The 18,141-nt window shown below is 38.4% G+C and overlaps 1 protein-coding gene across 4 annotated transcripts in view; it reads right to left on the reverse strand.

The window, feature by feature from the left end:
- The window catches only part of OTUD4 (OTU deubiquitinase 4), a 28,125-nt gene extending 11,983 nt beyond the window's left edge, over nt 1-16,142 (reverse strand). For all 4 annotated transcript variants that reach the window (XM_027652954.1, XM_027652956.1, XM_027652955.1 and 1 more), the window contains exons 1-13: nt 15,658-16,142; nt 14,007-14,090; nt 11,174-11,224; nt 10,187-10,233; nt 8,344-8,416; nt 7,781-7,862; nt 7,061-7,205; nt 5,131-5,188; nt 4,628-4,745; nt 4,330-4,394; nt 2,507-2,607; nt 1,016-1,140; nt 715-895 (exon numbers count right to left, since the gene is read on the reverse strand). In XM_027652954.1, coding sequence (XP_027508755.1) covers nt 715-895; nt 1,016-1,140; nt 2,507-2,607; nt 4,330-4,394; nt 4,628-4,745; nt 5,131-5,188; nt 7,061-7,205; nt 7,781-7,862; nt 8,344-8,416; nt 10,187-10,233; nt 11,174-11,224; nt 14,007-14,090; nt 15,658-15,810 — 1,283 coding nt within the window. In that variant the 5' untranslated portion in view covers nt 15,811-16,142. The remainder of the gene's footprint in view (nt 1-714; nt 896-1,015; nt 1,141-2,506; nt 2,608-4,329; nt 4,395-4,627; nt 4,746-5,130; nt 5,189-7,060; nt 7,206-7,780; nt 7,863-8,343; nt 8,417-10,186; nt 10,234-11,173; nt 11,225-14,006; nt 14,091-15,657) is intronic.
- Nucleotides 16,143-18,141: the final 1,999 nt, after the last annotated feature.

Consider the following 18,141-nt stretch of genomic DNA (forward strand, 5'->3'; position numbering starts at 1 on the left):
GCATCACCACACAAAATTAACATCACTGTTTCAGCTTTATGAATTACTTAACTAAACTTTTTAGGATACTCATACATTTTGGTTACAGGCGAAAAAATGCCCTTAAAATGCTGCACATGGTAAACTCCAAAGACCCCTGGCTCTGTTTTTTCTACAAGGAGTTAATGATACAGAAGAGTGACAGACAAGACCACGAAGTGTTTGTAGACAAGTACAGAAGAACCTTTTGGATAGAAAAATGTTTCTCATCAGAAACTCTGCTACAGCAGCCCAGTGAATTAAAAAATCAGTCCCAACAAATGCAGGCAAAATGCTGTTCTCATACTCCTTCAAGTGATCAGTCATAACATGAAGTGCTCCCCCATGACAGGTTCAGCACAAGCTGAGGGAAGACCTTTGCCACACCCAAGAAGCACCACATGCAACATTACTTCAGCCCCAACCAAAAAGAAAAAAACAAAAACATCCACTTGCTAAGAAAAAAAAAAGCAACTTTGTAGACAGTGTTTCCAGGGGGAATGCTACCATGCAAGAAAAAAAAAAAATTATTTTTCTTACGCCTGTGTGTATTCTTAAGGACTTGGAAAAGTTCTTAAGAATTCAATGCCAACATACTTCAAAAGAGCATGCTCTGGAAACACCTAAAGCAAGCACCCGGGCTTCCAGGAGCTCAGTTAGAGTTCAAGTTAAGGAAGATGTTATCTGCAGTTTTACCTTACAGACTGGGAAGGATTCCTGCCTGGAGCTTTTTGCTCAGTTGAGGTCTGATGAGGTTGGGGTCCAGAACACAAGAACTGATGCTGCCTAGTTCCCACAGTATGCTGAAGTCGAGGAGGTAGTGCTGACTGGGGTTTTATTGACTTGCTCTGATTCTTTGCCCCTCTGCACTCTGCATCTGTGATAATGGCATCAAAACAGATAAAAAAAAAAAAATGGTTAAAAGAAGTCTTAAGTTCTTTGGGACAAAACATCAGACAAAGAAGATCTTGCTGCACAAAGACAGGCACAGTCCTACCGGGCTGAGCGTTCTGCCCCCACGTTGGGAAAAACTTCTTTATCTTCTTCCCTGGCACAGTGTTCCAGCCCTCCATAGGAGAGGTCTGTGGAAGAGGTTTAAGGCTCTTCAGTGAGACAGCATGCCTAAAAAACAGGGAATTATGGAGAGAAAAACATGTTCAAGAAAAGACCTGGGCTTGCATAAGTAATACCACGTTTCCTAAGACTCATAGATCATTCCATTTTTGAGAACATTGCATTCAAAGTCCTTTGCCTTTATGATTACACTCAAGCAATGTATAGAAGAGTAAACTTCTTTTTCTTTTTTTTTTTTTACATAAAACTAGTAAGTTGGCACAAGCTAATCTAGTAAAGAATTATCAGCTGTTTGTAATGTGCATATTATAATGTCTTCAGGGCAGCCAGAAAAGGAGAATGTTTAGAAAAAGCAATATACCAGATAAATTTATTACAAACACTGCAACAGATGCCAAGATTGAAAAACGTTGTATGGGTGGTGTATATCCCAGAGCAAATACTGCATTTTCAACTGACGATGCTGTAGGATGCCCAAGAAATTCTTTACATTATTTCTATTTTTTATCTATATATATAATTAAAATATATATTATTTATTTACATTACTTATATATTATTTATATATTCACATTATTTATATATTATTTAATATATATATTTATATATTCAAATCAGGTTAAATTTCAATTTTAAAAGGGTTCAAACCATAAGACAATCTTCAGATCTCACTACACTTATTTTCTTTTTATTTATGAAGAAGTTCAGATGAGATTAATTAGCACCTTTCTCTTTCCCTCCACTGAAAAACTTTCCTCTTCCCAAACTACACTCCATTGTGGTTTTTTCCCCCTCAGAAGTCATAGAACTTGCAGCAGAGCTCCAGATACCTCAAACTGCCCTCCACCCAACCCAAAAAATACCCCAACAAACAAAAACTCCCCACCCCACACAACCAAAACCATCAAATCTGCAACCTCCAACAGCAACTTTAAACACTTAATTTGTTCCAAGGCAAGGCAAAGATCACACTGAACTAAACAACAGCTTGGCACTCTATGAAATCAGGCAGAGCTACTCAACCAACAAAGAAGCTCAGTGCTTTGATGAGCCTTCTAACATGAAAATTATCAGATGCTAGATTTGTGACAAGTTGAAGTACAACAAACATCATCTTATTAGTCTAGTGTCAATCTGCTTAGGATGGAATCTTGTGCAAAAAAACTAAAATTAAAATACTACTAACATAGTTACTGTTCTACTCTGTAAGTAATACTCAGACTACTTAGTGCTACGGAAAGAATTTTAAAGTGATAATCAATTTTTCCCCTTCTTCATTTAATATGCTGTTTTCTTAACCATTTTGTGATAGTACTGCTTTAAGAAAAGAAGCAAGACACAAAGGCTGAAATTAACTCTGAAGTAATGCTTTGTTTAGTTTGGTGGTCTTTCTCAAAAGAGACTAAGCACTTACTTTGCTCCAAGCTCTTCTACAAATACAACAACTGGCCCACTCTCTGAATGAACTTCTTGAATGTGGGCATTATAAAATTTCCCATTATGCTCTAAGCGCACCTATAAGGACAAAGAGTAAAAAAACAAAGGTGCTTTAGCTCCAAAGATGACAATGAGAAGAGGCAACTCTAAAATATCAACAGCGTTAGAAATAGAACTTTTCCTCCTGGCAACAGAAGACCTGAGAAAAAAAAGAATTCAGTAAATGTATCAAAAGTAAATCTTCAATCCCTATCACTTTTTCAAAAAGAAATAAAAATACTATTAAAACTAACACACACATACACAAATAAGCAAACAACCCACAAACAAACAGAAAGCTTGCTTGGGAACACTACTTAATGAAATATGCTTTCCAAAACCACATGAGAAAGTTAAAAGTAATCAGTGCATCAAGGCTTGTCAGCTTTACTGAAAACACTTTCTCTTAGAATAAAACTCAAAGCTTTCCCCTGTTGAAATCCACTTCAGTGAAATTTAGTTTAATTACGGACATAATGAACATCAATTACTTCTGAAGTTATTCTTCACAAGGTTTTTTAAAAACAACCAAAAAAAGTTTTTTAGATATGATCATGGTGTTACTTGACTGTCATTGTGTTCTTAAAAATCTTCTGTTAAATATAAAATAAATTTCTTAATATTCTGCTACAGTATTTGGCTTTCCAGTTGTATTAATTTGGTCAACTCTACTTTTCACTATTTACTTCATCTTTTTTTTCCCCATGGTTTTATCCCATATATTTTCTGTCTTGCCACACAGATTTCAGATTTGACAGAGAGAGTATGTTAATTACCAGTGTTTTTTTCTATCTGTACCCTTCAGTAAATACTACACAAGGCAACTGCCTTAGGGATTTAAATCCAAATTTTAAGCCTGTACTATTAAGCAATAAATAATCAATTCAGCATTAGATTATTTTTTTTATTTGGAGGGGGGGGAAGGGGGAAGTTGGGAGCTTGTGGTTTTGTGGGTTATGTTGTGGTTGAGGGTTTTTTTAAGTTTAGAGATGTCTTTTCCCTGCAATTTAGTCACTATGGTTAATTCCATTACACAAATAAGAAAGTACAAACTGGAAGAGCCCCCATACTGCATGATTAGCCAAACTGAACATTTGCTCATCAATATTAATAATTTTAATAGATGGTCAAATGTCCTAGAAAGAACCATGGCTTAGCCAAGTACCAGTTTAATTAACCCACCTAAGGAGATTAATCTTAAATGTGAGTACTATAGAATTTAATGGCAAACCTTACCTTTTCTTAAGCAGGAACACATACTACAAACTTTAACAGAATTTAAAGAACAATTGTGTAACACACTGGGAACACTTTAAAAGGAAGGCTTGCTCAAAATTTCAGGATCTGCAGGAACTAAAGTGTGCTGTACTCCACTACTTGAAAGTAAGGAGATTTTATCAAAGCCAATTTACAAACAGTAATCATTATCTCCAGTTCAAACCTTAACACATGGAACTACAATTCCATGCTTAACACTGAAGTCCACAATCATCTCAAATACACTCTTCAAGCTCCCCTTGTGACTTTTTAATGGAATAAAATGGCACTGATCAGTTGTTCTGTTTAATGCCTTTTCTGTATGTGTGCTGGAAGTCATGAACACCACCAACAATTAAACAAGTATATCCTTGCTTGAAGACATAAGCAAAGAATACTCAGAAAGTAGCAATTACATATATCAAAACAGTTAACAAAGAGGGTAAGTGGCCATCTTGAGCAAAATGGCAATGTCTCTGTAAACTATAATTCAGTGTTACTTACTTTACATTTATCTCCCACGGAGTATTGCATGCCAGCAGCAATAGAGAAATCTTGTTTTTGCTGATCTGTAAAGACATAAGCAGTAATATACTGTTAGTTTAAATACACCAAAAGAGTTACTTCCCTGATGCAGTTAAAATGCAAACCAGTTGTTCAGGCCCTAAATCTGCCCACTGACCAGTGTGAGGAAGACCACTGCCTAAACCCAAACTGCCATTTGCATCAGAGCTCTTCAAGAGGGCTTCATTTCACACATCAGCCTGCCAAAGCTGCATATTTTAAGCATTCAGTTACTTACCCAATTTGGATTGGAGCCAAACATCATATTCAATGTTTCTGTAAACCAATGGATCGAGTGATTTAAGAACCTTTTTAGGTATGACCAACAAGGCAGGATTCCCATTGCTCTCCAGGTGCTGTATGAAACAGAACAAAGTGTTAAGTGGTCAACTGCATAAAGATGTCCAGTTTTCCATTTTTCAATCACAGTGCTCAAGCTTTAAAGTGAAATATTAAGAAGCTGAGAATACATAAAGCATGAAGAGCTTTGAAAAAAATTAAATAGTGTTTTCTTAACTGTACCAGAATAAAACTAAGAACTAAGCAGCTTTAAAAAGGACACTATCCACCTTTGAGCACATCAAAAGTAAACACTACTTTTCAAAGAAATATGTAGTTTTTAAGATATTACATGCTAGGAAAACCAGAAACCCAAGATTCTCTCATGACCTAAGCTAAATACAAAGAAATATAGCAGAGTACAATTTATTAGGAAGAAAATAAATCTCAACAGATAAATACCTTGTTGCCAGAAAGAGATTTCATTCCATTCATATCAGTAACTGTTGTAGCCTTACTTCTGCAATAGGACAGTAGCAAGTTATGGTTTTATAATGAGTTATAGTACTAATAAGGCCTGGAAATCAGGTAAGACACATCTAAGGAAGTGGACAAAAATACTGAAACTGCAATCCTCTACATGTTTCCCCCACAATAAGCATACCACAGAACATCTTCATCTCTAAAAGTGAAAAAGCTGTCTACAGTAAGAGCTACATTTTTAAACTTTATATGATATAGAAATAAGGTTTTTGGTTTTAAGTACAAGTTTTAGAAAGTCTATCTTACATGCAGTGACTCTGTTGTCACCTTGAAAAAAAAAGGGGGGGAGGAAGTGAAGGGAGTCAAAAAAATCCTCTTAAAATCTTTGGAAAATATAGCAAAAGCAGACACAAAAAAACCCTCAAACCACTCTGTTAGTTAATTTGCATCAGGCACTCTAATTTACTCTTATTTTCTACACCTGACATCACTGGGAAAATACTTTCCACAAAGAGAAAGTCCAAGTATTTTTCCCTACAACAGTTGTAGGCAACTCCCAACATTAACTTCTCCCAAAACTATTACATTTAATAACAACATAACTGAAAAGTTTATATTAATAAAATAATAATAAAAAAAACATCTTCTGGAAAACTAGTTAATGAAACAAGCTGAAGTCAACTTTAGGACAAGCAAAAAATTTAGGACTTCATAAACACAGTGAAGTGTTTGTAATTTGTGTTAACTAGGTCAAGAATCACACACACACACCCCCACACACACCTCTTGCATTGTAAAACATAAGGTTTAAATCAAGAATATTGAGTTCCATAGCCTCAAGTGAGTATATGACCTTATTTCCAAAGGTGCTATGGAGGTTAGCAGTGTATTTTCTTAGGAATCCCAAAGATACAGGGTAAGGCCACTGCATTTGAAGCCCAGGAAAGCTTCAAGAACAGAAAGGAATAAAGGTTTCCGCTCTCTGACATTTAACTATAATAATTGTTCCCTGAGGCAGAAATACTTTGTATTTTAATTGGCAACGTTCCCTAGTTGGTTTTTTTTTTTTTTTCAAACATGAAGAGAAGCTAATCCCTTTCCCACAACTTGGTTTTCTTTTTGTGATGATTTCCATCATCTTCCTTTCTGTTGTTTTCAACCTGAGGAAGAAACCAACAGCTCCCAACAGCTCAAAGAACTTCTTCTGCCACATGCCAAACACAGCAGAGCCCCCAAAAAGAACTGTAATGACATTCAGCAGGAAGAGGGGACATGATCCACTAATACAGCCTAATCTCCACAGCTTCAGTGGAATTTCATACAAGCCAGGGTTAAGAATCATATTAAACAAAAGAAAAATATGTAAGTGCAAAAATGGTAGAACACCCAGGTCCAGCAAAAAGAATTACAAACCCACTTCATAAAGATCAAGGACAGAATGGAGCAGGCTACATCTGTATTTCTCCATTAGCTTCCTCTCAAGCAGGCATTTTAGCCCCCAGATGTGGAAGCACCTCAAGCTGGATTAGATTCCTGTAACTCTACTCAGTTGCAAGAGCGAGCCAAGTAATTTTCATGGAGTTTACCATGCCAGACTGGCACACTGACAGTTCTCCCAGGGGATTCTGCTACTTAAAACAGGAAGAGGGACATGTTGCAATGACTATATTCCATTATGTAAAAGGACTCAAAGCTGGACTGCAGGAAAAACAGAGGAGCCAGAAGCCTGTCCTTTAGTACAGTGAAGATTACACACTGCATTCTTTCACACTTCTAACTCTACCTCTTTGTGCTTCTTTTTTTGGTCATTTGTAAATGACTAGATTCTACTACCCACCAGAAATTCAGAAAACTCATTTAACATGTATTGTTCACAGGCATCTTATGTTAACTTTTAAATCTCATTTACCTGTAGGTGTCATCTTCTGAATCCGAAGCAGATACTTCACTGCTACCATTACTTTCCCCTGTCCCTCCAACAGCACTAAGTTCTGCTATGTTTTTCTTTATATCCACATCAAATACTTTCTCATAAAGCAACTCATACAGCAGAGCTGGGGAAGAGGAGGAAAAAGTGGGAGAGTAAAATCAATTACCAGAGAAATCACACTCTATACCACCACTGCAGATGCATTTCAAATTCCTTCAATCGAAACAATCAAGCATTTCTCCAGTCTAGTAAAGCAAACAATAATCCACAAAGACAGTTATTTTTTACACATGCAAACCCCATAATTCCTGTGACAAGTTACACGCCCAAGGATAATTTTAACACAAACAATTGGTTTGTTAACATGAATGAAATCACAATTACAACCAGAATGCTGACCAAAGACAATTCAACGCACTATTAATCAGCACACCAACATTTTCTGTTGACATTAGACCACCCAGATTCAAAGAGGCAGATAAATCATCTCCTCTTGGTATGTAATCTGCCTTGTCAAGAATCAGGACACAGCAAGAATTCAAGATCTCACAGAATCATACAGTCATTGACAATTCAAACTGAAAACTAAGCTTCTAAGGAATTACTATAATAAACTTTCATACTTTTCCCCAAATTTAACAGTGATAACTTAAGATTTTTGGTAAAAATACGCTTTTAACTAACCAACATAATACTTACACTGGCACAGTGCAGCTTTTTCTGAATACTCTATGGGATAAACAATATCATAGTGGTTTCCATTTGAGAAGCACAGCAATACCTATTAAAAAACCCACAGAGACATTTTAGGCTTTGCATCTCACTTGATTTTTCATAAGCACTACTTTTTAAATTCAATTTAAGGTACCCATGTGCTTTGTTATCTCTCAGGATCTTAATGTATCGATAAAACAATCAAAATGTTTCATGGATGTCCTTTAAACCAAACAGAATTTAAACAGAAATCAAAAAGAATTTAAGACAGTGGTAGGTAGTGGTTGTGAGTTAGCACCTGAAAATTGATTTTTACAGAATTTTAGATTAGCAGGAAGATATGCCCGAAATATATACCATCTAGTTAAAAAGAAGTACTACATGTATTAACAGAATAGTTGCCTTAAATATTTACAAAATAAGTTGCTGAAATTAAATTCTCAGAACATTTCATTGTGTTGAATAATAAATCTCATGTGCAACTCCTTTTTGTTTATAAAGTAGTCTTAATTCAGCCTTTCACACTTGCCATATTTTTTTTTTTTTACCTTATCAGAAAAGCCATTTTCTGTTACACGTGAAGGAGAAGCATTTGGTTCCTGATATATTATGAAATCTTTTCTGGGGAAAAAAAAAAAAGTAGCAGTTAAGAATTCATTTTAAAAGTAGTATCAATAAAAATTTGAGTATTCAAGTCAAATTCAATAACCACAGAAAACACCTAGTGATTTCTCTGCTATAATCAATCTCTGTCATGCTCTTACACTTAATTATTTTCTCTCTCTCCCTTTTTTCCATAACCATCCCTCTGAATTCTTTGCTTAGCAACCTATCACTTCCTTCAACTCCTTCCTTACTCACACAGCCAAAAGTGTCATCAGTCTTGCAAAATGATTGAGTATATTCACAGTTGTTGGATTAGAAAAAGAGACTTCTTACAACAGCTCAGAAAAAGCAATTCTGAGAGAAAAGAATTTCATAGCTCAGGGAGGTAAGAAAAATTTACTGGATAAACAAATGATACTTGTGACAGGTTGGAAGAGTGAAAGTGAAATCCAACCTATTCATACTGAATTTCTATCCTATGCCTGAGAAGTCTGAAATTCTCTTACTTATCCACTTGGAACAGAACAGGAAATTCTTCCTTCCACTTCCCTTCAGTCTGCAAGTATGGAGGAAGGGAAACAACTCTTTCCCCCTACCTCCACCACCATTCCTACTTTCACTGAGACTCCAAATTGCCTTTTTAATAGAAGCCTGTCTTCCCAAAACAATCATGGCAGTAACTATTCTTGTGTGTTCACCTCTGCAGTGAACATATACTTCCATCTACACCACAAAACGCTCCTGGATGCTTCCAATGGAAATTTAAAAAAAAACAAAAACAAACACTATTATCAACCAGGCTTTGCCTCTGTATTCATTTATCAGCTGTGGCCTGGATACCAACGTGGCATGACTTCAAAATAAACTGCTTCTATTTATGAGAACATATTTCTCATGGCCAGAAATTCAACAGAACACGACCATTGACTCTGATATAATTAAGCATGCAATTTTGTTGACTTAAATTGAGATACATCCCTCTACACCGTGGCTCAATCTAACCATCAGACCTCCTCACCAAGCCTCTTGAGCCAAACTTTGTTCTGATTTTCAGTCCAGTCCTCCCTCAACCCTGCAGCACATGCAGCTCTCTCCCATTCACCTCATAAAATGCAATGAATTGCATGCAACTTCCCACACTTTGCAGTCATACAAGTACCCAAAAGCAATACTTCACTAATTTGATTGACTCTTTCCTCTTATCAGCTGTCTCATCAAAAGACAAAGCCATTAATTTACAGTAAACATTTTGAAATACTGAATTTTTAACAGATCTACAAACAGCAGAAGGCAAAGATGCTGTACATTCCTCAGTCCCCTGCACAGAAATTAGAGACCAGTTATAAATATTCAGCATATTGTTTCTCACTACTTTGTGAAGAAAGATTTAAGATTACATTCAATAAAAACAAAACAACAAAACTCTTTAGCACCAAGAGGAGTGTTTATCTATGCAAAAATAGCAAAACTTTTCTTAACCACTGCTCAAACTATGGCCCCTGACCAGTCCTTAATTAACAAAACACAAACTGCACAATTCTACCCACAACTGGTTGTGCAGGTGAGATGCATGACATTACAAGCCTGTACTCACATCCCTGATCAAATGTCATTTTCAAAGCTCACTTTTCTATTTTTCCTTAATCCCTTGACAGCTTCAATTTTCAAAGCATATTTGTTATTTTCTGGAGAACCATAGTATAACACAATTCTATCTTTGCTATTCCAACCGATTCAGTAACAAAACAACTGATCTCAGTAAAACATATTTAAAGGTTTCCTTACTTGTACATAAGAGAAAGGGCACTTATTTCTACTTGTCCAACCCATTCCTGTATTGAAAACAAAAGAAAACAAAGTTCAAATGAGCACACAACTATTATACCTCCTCATGCGTAGATGAAGAGATGCAAGAAATCATTGTTCACAATAAATATATGAACACTGAGTTCAGCCAAGATACTTCGATTGTAAGTGGTTTTTTGCAATAACAATAACTATTCCAGGAAGGTGGTTAAGGGGCACAAGCTAGAGGGACTTTTCCCCAAACTAGCAATGGAACTGGATACCAGAGAGAACTAAAAACAATCATACAAATGCAGATTTACCATTAAACGGTGCAGTTCTCAAAGGTGATAATAGTATTGGGGTTTTTTTTCTTTTGTTTAACAACTAACAGTCTAGCTTTGCAAGAATTATTTGTCAAGTGCTTTTAAAAAAAAAATGTTATTCTCTACCTCCAAAACTGCCAGGTTTTGCTGGCCTTTAGCTACAGATGAACTGGAAAAATGAACTTTGAAGCTAAATTCTCAGGCCTTACTCAAATTGTCAACTCCCTAATAAAAATACTGAAATCAAACTGGGGAGAAATAAGAATAAGAATAATAATTATTATAATAATTTAACTTCAGTATCTCCTTAAGAAGCCACTGTTCATAATCTCCCTTACGTGAGTAACTGTCTTTGTATCACCTAAACTCTCGGACCTTTATTCCAGGGATCTTGAAGAAAAAGTTAGTCATGCTGTTTCTTGGCATTTGCAAAAGCTAAAAACATTTGGATACGATTTTGAGTGAGAGATTTAAAACAAGACATGAAAAAAATATTCCACAAATCATTTTACAGTAGAGTGCACACATAAAAGTATAAATTCATGTAATTTGAAGACCTCTAGAGCTCAATCAAAAATACTTTTGAGGGGAAAAAAAATTCCAATTACCTGTGAACATCAATAAAAGTACTGCTTTCTATTATAAATCGAGTTTAACGTACCTGTGGATTTTCCAAATTTTTTAAATACTCTTCAAATGGCCCCTCTATGAACTGTATAAAAAAAAAAAAGGCAGCAGTAATTAGTTATTTTGATTAGCACAGCTTACAGAATCCCCAGTCTATGCCCACTTTACCAATGGGAATGTACCACTGGAAATAAAAGACTACCCTGCCCTCAAAAAACTTACAATCTATGTAACAAATGATGTAGAGATGAAGGAATAAAAGGTCAAACATGTAGGTCTGCACTGCAGAAAATAACCATATAAGCAGCTTTTGAAGTCATCACGCAAGCCAAAAAAAAAAAAAAAAGCCCAAACAAAAAGCCCCAAAAAGAAATTCAGCAGCCAAATGGGAAATCTGAAAGAAAGCAAAAAGATGCTGTCAAGTAGATGTTTAGGGGAAATTCATCCCAGGCATTCAGAGCATCACTAGAAAGAACATGTGTGGGCTTATTCAAGTATCCTGTTAAAAGAAATAGGCAGCAATGGACAATCAGGAATGAGAGTCACATTCCTGTAGTATAAAAGCAGTGATAAAATACAGTATAGCAAACTCAAAGTTTTTTCAAGAACAGAGAAAGATGCTGCAGTAATTAAGACATGTCAACTTCAAACTGTTTCAGCCATCCTGGCCACAGAGAGGCTGGATTTAAAATTTTCTATTTAGTCACAATCTGCTTGATTTAGTTAAAATAGAGATCCACAGAGGTCCAAAGAAAGACACAAATCTCTTCACAAACTTAAGCTACAAGATAATAACGAGAACTGAGTAGAGTAGTGATATTAAAAGTTCTGCTTTAGCCATTTTGAACCTCATTTTGGACTGTGTTGCTCATCAGAAGAATCAAAAAGTCTGCCTAAACTTTTAATTTAGATGGAAGCAATCAGGCGTGAAGCTAAAAAGGTGGATTAATAAAACATGATCATAGTCAGCACTTGCTTTTTGTGTCAAAATTAAATGACATAAAGGTGAAGCATTGACGAAGAAAGGAAGGGCACCAGAAAGTCCTCATGAGAAACTTAGGAGTTAGATAATAAATGTAAGACAGCAGCAATTAAAGGAAACACTTCAAGAAAGGATGAGAAAGGAAATGAAGAGGGTGGTTACACACCTGAAACTGAGGTTATAGCAGTATCAGTGGAAGAAAAGAGACACAAATTCAAGCTGAAATGGTTACAACAGACAGAGAGAAGAGCAAATAGTCGAACTAAGAGATTAGGGAATGAGGCATTTGTTGGTTTTAGGCTGTTTGGGCACTTGGGGTTTTTTTTTAAGAGAGATAAGATAACAATGCTGTATTCCAGATGGAAAACACAAAGTATAGTAAGAAACACTGGCAGCAAAAGAGATCAGCAGAGCTGAAGCGAGGTGCCCAAGGGAGGAAGGACACTGGGAAAGGAGAACAGATATGGAACACCTCAACCTTCCACATGAAACATCTATTCTAAAAAATTACAAGAAACATTGAAAAAGGAGACTTTTCAGAAGGACTGCAGAGGTGGACAGAGGAGAGGTTGTACCACTTGGATCAAGTCTGAGGAAAGAACAGTGAGAGCAGAAGTTTGAGGAGAGAGGCCAAGATAGTAAAACCAGCTAAGGCTGGCAAAGCAGTCATTTGGATGAGAGGATGCCAGAACTGGGGATGGGAAACAACACACACTTAGGCCTCAAGAAGGGCATGGTATTTCAAAACACTACACAATGCAACAAGAGAAAAGTAGCAGAGAAGCAGATATTGGAGTGAACAGGGTAATTCTGGAAAGAAAGGGATTCAAAAGTCAGCCGTGAAAAAAAATAAAATAAAATAGCAAGAGAGTTGGTTAAGTCCTGAGATGGACCAGAAACAAGCCAAGAGCCCTGGCAAATGGAAAGAGTCAAGTCAGAGCTGCACTGACCCAGAGAGATTCACTCTATTTAATGTCACTAATTCCTGAAAATTTCCACTTTCATGTGATCAGTCATATTTGACTATAGGGCACTTTGTCAGAAATTATAGCACAGATACACACTCTTATTCCAGCTTTCCATCTCTTCCCTATGCCAACATGCATCTAAAACAATCTTTTTATTTTGGGTCTGGGTAAATTTGGAACAGAAACAGAGAGCTGAGTAATAATCCTCTTGTAACAAATCCTTACACATACTCTTGTTTTGACTATCCTGGAAATTAGATAAATGGCATATATACCAGAACCCACACAAACACAAAAAAGAGCACCATTATTTATTATTGCTCTTTTAAAAGAAAGAAAAAAAAATATTTTAATGTTAACACTGATGACATTCACCAAATACAGATCAATATAAAAATATTTTACATTCATGATTGATGAAAAACTTCCTTACAGATGTTTAGGAAAAAAAAAACCTATAGTACTAATGCATAACAAACTGCAGACCCTGAAACAAATTACACTAATCTCATCAGTTAAATCCCTTTTATATTCTAAAAGCAATTAATTACCACAATAAGAACATTTTATGACATTTATTAAAATAAGCATTATACTTTAATAATCTATAGTGAAGCTGCCAAAATCTGGATTTTATTTAAGTAAATTTGCTCTTCTTTTTTAATGAGCATTAAAAACATCTCCCACCCCACATCAGTCCAGTCCAAGGAGCACACGGGTCTTTCTCCAGGCTTATGAAAATGAGTTACTACCACACATGTGCCAATTAATTTAAAGAGCACTCACTTTAAAAAGCACCAACTGGTATTTAGCTATGATGAATATCATCACAAACAGCAGAATAAAAAAGTGCAAGGAATAAAGTAACTTTTTTTTTTTTTTTTTAGAATGCTCACAAAGAAAACAAGAACACTTACCGCTTCAAATTTCTCCCTATTTTTCCGAAGATAGTCTACACAAGCCATCCTAACATCAATATGCCGAGACTGAGAGTGTAACACCTACAAAGGGAGAGGAAAGTGACACTGGATCTTAGGAGTTTTGATGACAGGTCACAAATAATTAATGACTGTGGTCTAAATACAGGCTTGGAAATACTCTAGTTTTATTTTTAAGAATATTTAACATGCATACTCATCAGTAACATCATCTTGATGTGAGTGAAACCACAATTAGTTAATCGAAAATTCAGTACCTGCAGAATTCACAGATTTTCTAAATTCAGATGTTCAATTTTATGAGGATTTACTAAGCACAGTGACTAGCATTTATTGCTAATCTTTACCTGACTGCTTGGTAAAGGACTTCAGTTAATCAAAGAAGTAAATTACAGCAGGAGTGGATGAGGAAACCAACTACCAACATGCACTCATTCAAATGAAATCCCACCAAATCTCAGAGAGTGCAGGTTTACTTTCTCCTGACTTTTAAGAGGCCTGTTGCTCAAACACTCTTTTGAAAGCCAGGAATTCAGATCCCTATATGACACCTGCATTTTACCTCCTGTTCAAATCTGTACTGAAAGACTATTACTTTCATCCCAAGTTCCAAGTTATCTCTAGTATGACTTTGTCTGCACCTTCACTACAACATAGGGAACTTCCAGACAATTTAGGTTGCAGTATCTCTTGCAACCTTTACACACTACCCTCTGTATAAAACACTTCCAAATTCAGTTCAGGTTTTCTGAAGGAAGAGTAATGAGATTAGACCAAATTCATGCATAAACACTTATTAACCCTGAATTAAAGACCTTCCCTTCTTACAGGTCATTTCCAACCTAAATGATTCTATAATAAAATAAGAATGGGATGTTAAAAATTTAAGAGCTGGAAAAAAAGTTCTATCAACACTGGAGTGTGAGAGAAACCTTCTGTGTATTAAAAACATCAGAATATCAATATATATTCACTGATTATTCCCTTGAAATAAAAAAAACCCCCTCAATTCCAAGTGCTTGCTTGCCTAAACTTACCAATTTAGTGGGGAAAGTAATTTAGAAAAAAAAAGTGAACTGTGTATAATTAGCACGGGAATCGGGGCTCCCACAATCAGAAGCACCAGAGCTCCCACTGCTGTCTGCTTGTACTTAAGACAAGATGACGCTGTCACTTTTTTCCTTTAACACCAACACTGAAATGGGGGAGGGGAATTCAACAGGAAGAACAGAAAACAAATTACTCGCTTTCTCTAATTTTATAGTAAACTAATTAACAGAACTATGAACGGGGCTTTTCAGCTCTTTCCTACTAAATTGCATTTCCTAGACAGTCTCACCCAAAGCAGCTGTACTCCAGTGTTGAATTCTTACACTGAAAAAAGCTCCGAGGAGGCGGCAGAAGGTCAAAACAGGTAAGGATTTCTCAGTGAGAGGAGGCGGCTGTACATGCAGAACTTTTCTCACCTCGCAGGACGGAAATTACTTTAATAGTCCCGTTTTTCACTGGCACATGACCGCGTAACCTTAACCTACACCTGTCTGCGTTTTAACACTAATTACCACCCACTAATGAGATCCACTTCCATGCTTTCACGCCAAGAAGGAGCTTTGTTTACGTAAGGAGTTACCTGCTCGGCCACAGCCCTGAAGAGGCAGGATCCATCCTTGGCCACCTTCTTCCTGTACAAGCCCTGAGATCGCAGGTAGCGGTCCATGGAGGCGTCCCCGGGGGCGTCCCCCCCGCCGCTGCCGGGATGGCTCAGCTCCCCGCCCGCATCCATGTTTCGCCCTGGAGAATGGCCGCTCCTCTCCTAGTCCCACATGGCCAGGCGGACCCGCGGGGCAGCTCCAGGGCCGGGCACAGGTGCGGCGGCGGTGGCGGCGGGTGTGGGGGGCAGCGCCGGCCCCCCGGCACCCGAGGGAGCAGCGGGAGCAGGGGCGGGAGCAGCAGGAAGAGCAGCAGCCGGTCTCACGCTGTCCACTCGCATGTGGGAACGGCGGGGAGAAGCGGCAAACTTTCGCTGCGCAGCCTGGACTCCCGGCTCCGGCACTCCCGCGGCTTCCCGGCGGCTCTGGAGAAGCGGGCGGCGGCTCCCGGGAGCGGCTCCGGAGGGTCCCGAGCCCCGAGCGCGCAGCCGGCCTGCGGGCGGAAAACAAAAGGGAAAGGAAGGACACGTGCGGCCCGCCGGGAGGGGAGGGGAGGAGAGGGGAGGGCACAAACAGGAGCGTAACCTGGCGCTTATTTTCACTTTCAGCCCGGGCGCTTCTGGGAGCGGTAGTCCCGGAGGAGGAGGAGGAGGAGGGAGCGGGACACAGCGCCGGGGCCGAGCTGTCAGCCCTGCTCCCGGCCAGGCCCGTCCCACCGCTTTTTAGTTTTATAACCAGCACCGGGCTGATGGCTGAAACACCCAACACTGAGCTGGCAATGTGAACGCCCAGCCCAGAAAGCCAAAAGAATCCTGGGCTGCATCCAAAGCAGTCTGGGCAGCAGGGAGAGGGAGGTTAATTCTCCCCATCTATTCCACTCTGGCGAGACCCCACCTGGAGTGCTGCATCCAGCTCTGGGGCCCCCAGCATAAGAAGGACATGGCATTGTTGGAGCAAGTCCAGAGGAGGCCACGAAGTTGATAAGAGGACTGGGGCACCTCCCCTCTGAAAACAGGCTGAGAAAGCTGGGGCTGTTCAGGCTAGAGAAGGGAAGGTTGAGTGCAGACCTTATAACAAACTTCCAGTATCTGAAGGGGGCCTATAGGGAAGCCAGAGAGGGACTCTTCATCAGGAACTGTAGTGATAGGACGAAGGGAATGGGTTCAAGCTCAAAGAGGGGAAATTTAGGTTAGATATGAGGACGAAATGCTTTATTTTGAGGACGGTGGGACACTGGAACAGGTTGCCCAAAGAATTTGTGAATGCTCCAACCCTGGCAGTGTTCAAGGCCAGGTTAGATAAGGCCTTGAGCAAGCTGGTCTAGTGGGAGGTGTCCCTGCCCATAGCAAGGGTGTTGGGACTAGATGATCTTTAAGGTCCATTCCAACATTCTACGATTCCATCTGAAACATAATCCAAAGTATGTGGGGTTTGTGGGTTTAGCTGGATTTTGCTTGGCTTGGGGTTGTTTCCCCCCCCCCCAACAGATGGCATTGTAAGAATATTTTTTAGCTCCATCCACTTGCAGGAAAGAAGATGGAAATAAAACAGAGATGGTAAAAGAAGCCCTTATTAAAAATGGATTTAAAGAAGCCACAGTCATTTAATACTTCTAACGTACTACTTTTCTTGTATGCCACTCTTAGTTGTAAGAAGCCACAAATATTTTTATTGCAATTGCATGATTAAATTTTGCTTGGCATTGTAAACAGGCTTTAGAAGGTTTTGATGCACAAAATGTGACGTGAAAGGATGCTCTCCAAATTTATAAGGCTTTTTTTTACTGTGGCTGTGCAACATACCTGGGAGGGAGAGCTACAGAGCTCTCAGAAGCAGTAGCAATAAATAAGATGCTATGAATTACTTCTTAGCTTAAATGAGCAAAGTTAGATGCAGGAAAGAGTGGCAAAGACAGGAAGAACAAACCCCCTGATTTTTACTTTCAGCTGACAATAATAAGATCAGGCAGGGCAGTGATTTGAGCCAAGATCTGCTCATTCAATCAGTTACTATTATACACAGAAGTTACAAGCCAGGCTGAGTCTAGCGATCTACCAGCTCTTTCTAACAGAAGCTCAGGTTTGCCAGAAAGGAATTGAAAATGAATGCAAATTCCACGACCTCTGTAGACAAGAGGAATAGAAACTGAAAGAAGTGAAAGTAAAGCCCTAAGAGCATCGGAGAGAAGACACAGAAAGCTAGTTAGGCAGCATGGGGATGTTTGAGAAAAGGAAGGCGAGATAAAAATACCAGCAAGGGGCTGGAGGGGAAGCTCAAACTTCTCACCAGAGGATGGGAAAGGTCATCTAACAAGACTGAACTATAAACAGTTGCTGCCACTGACTCAGCTACCATATTCACTTAAGGAACTCAGGCTAGCAGAGTCCTGCATGTGAGACATGCTTCTTCTGTGGAGAAAAGTAATTTGGCAAGATGCTTTTGAGACCTATCAAACTAGTGTCCAG

Source organism: Corapipo altera, unplaced genomic scaffold (assembly GCF_003945725.1).
Source record: "Corapipo altera isolate COAL_440 unplaced genomic scaffold, ASM394572v1 69, whole genome shotgun sequence".
Classification (NCBI taxonomy): Eukaryota; Metazoa; Chordata; class Aves; order Passeriformes; family Pipridae; genus Corapipo; species Corapipo altera.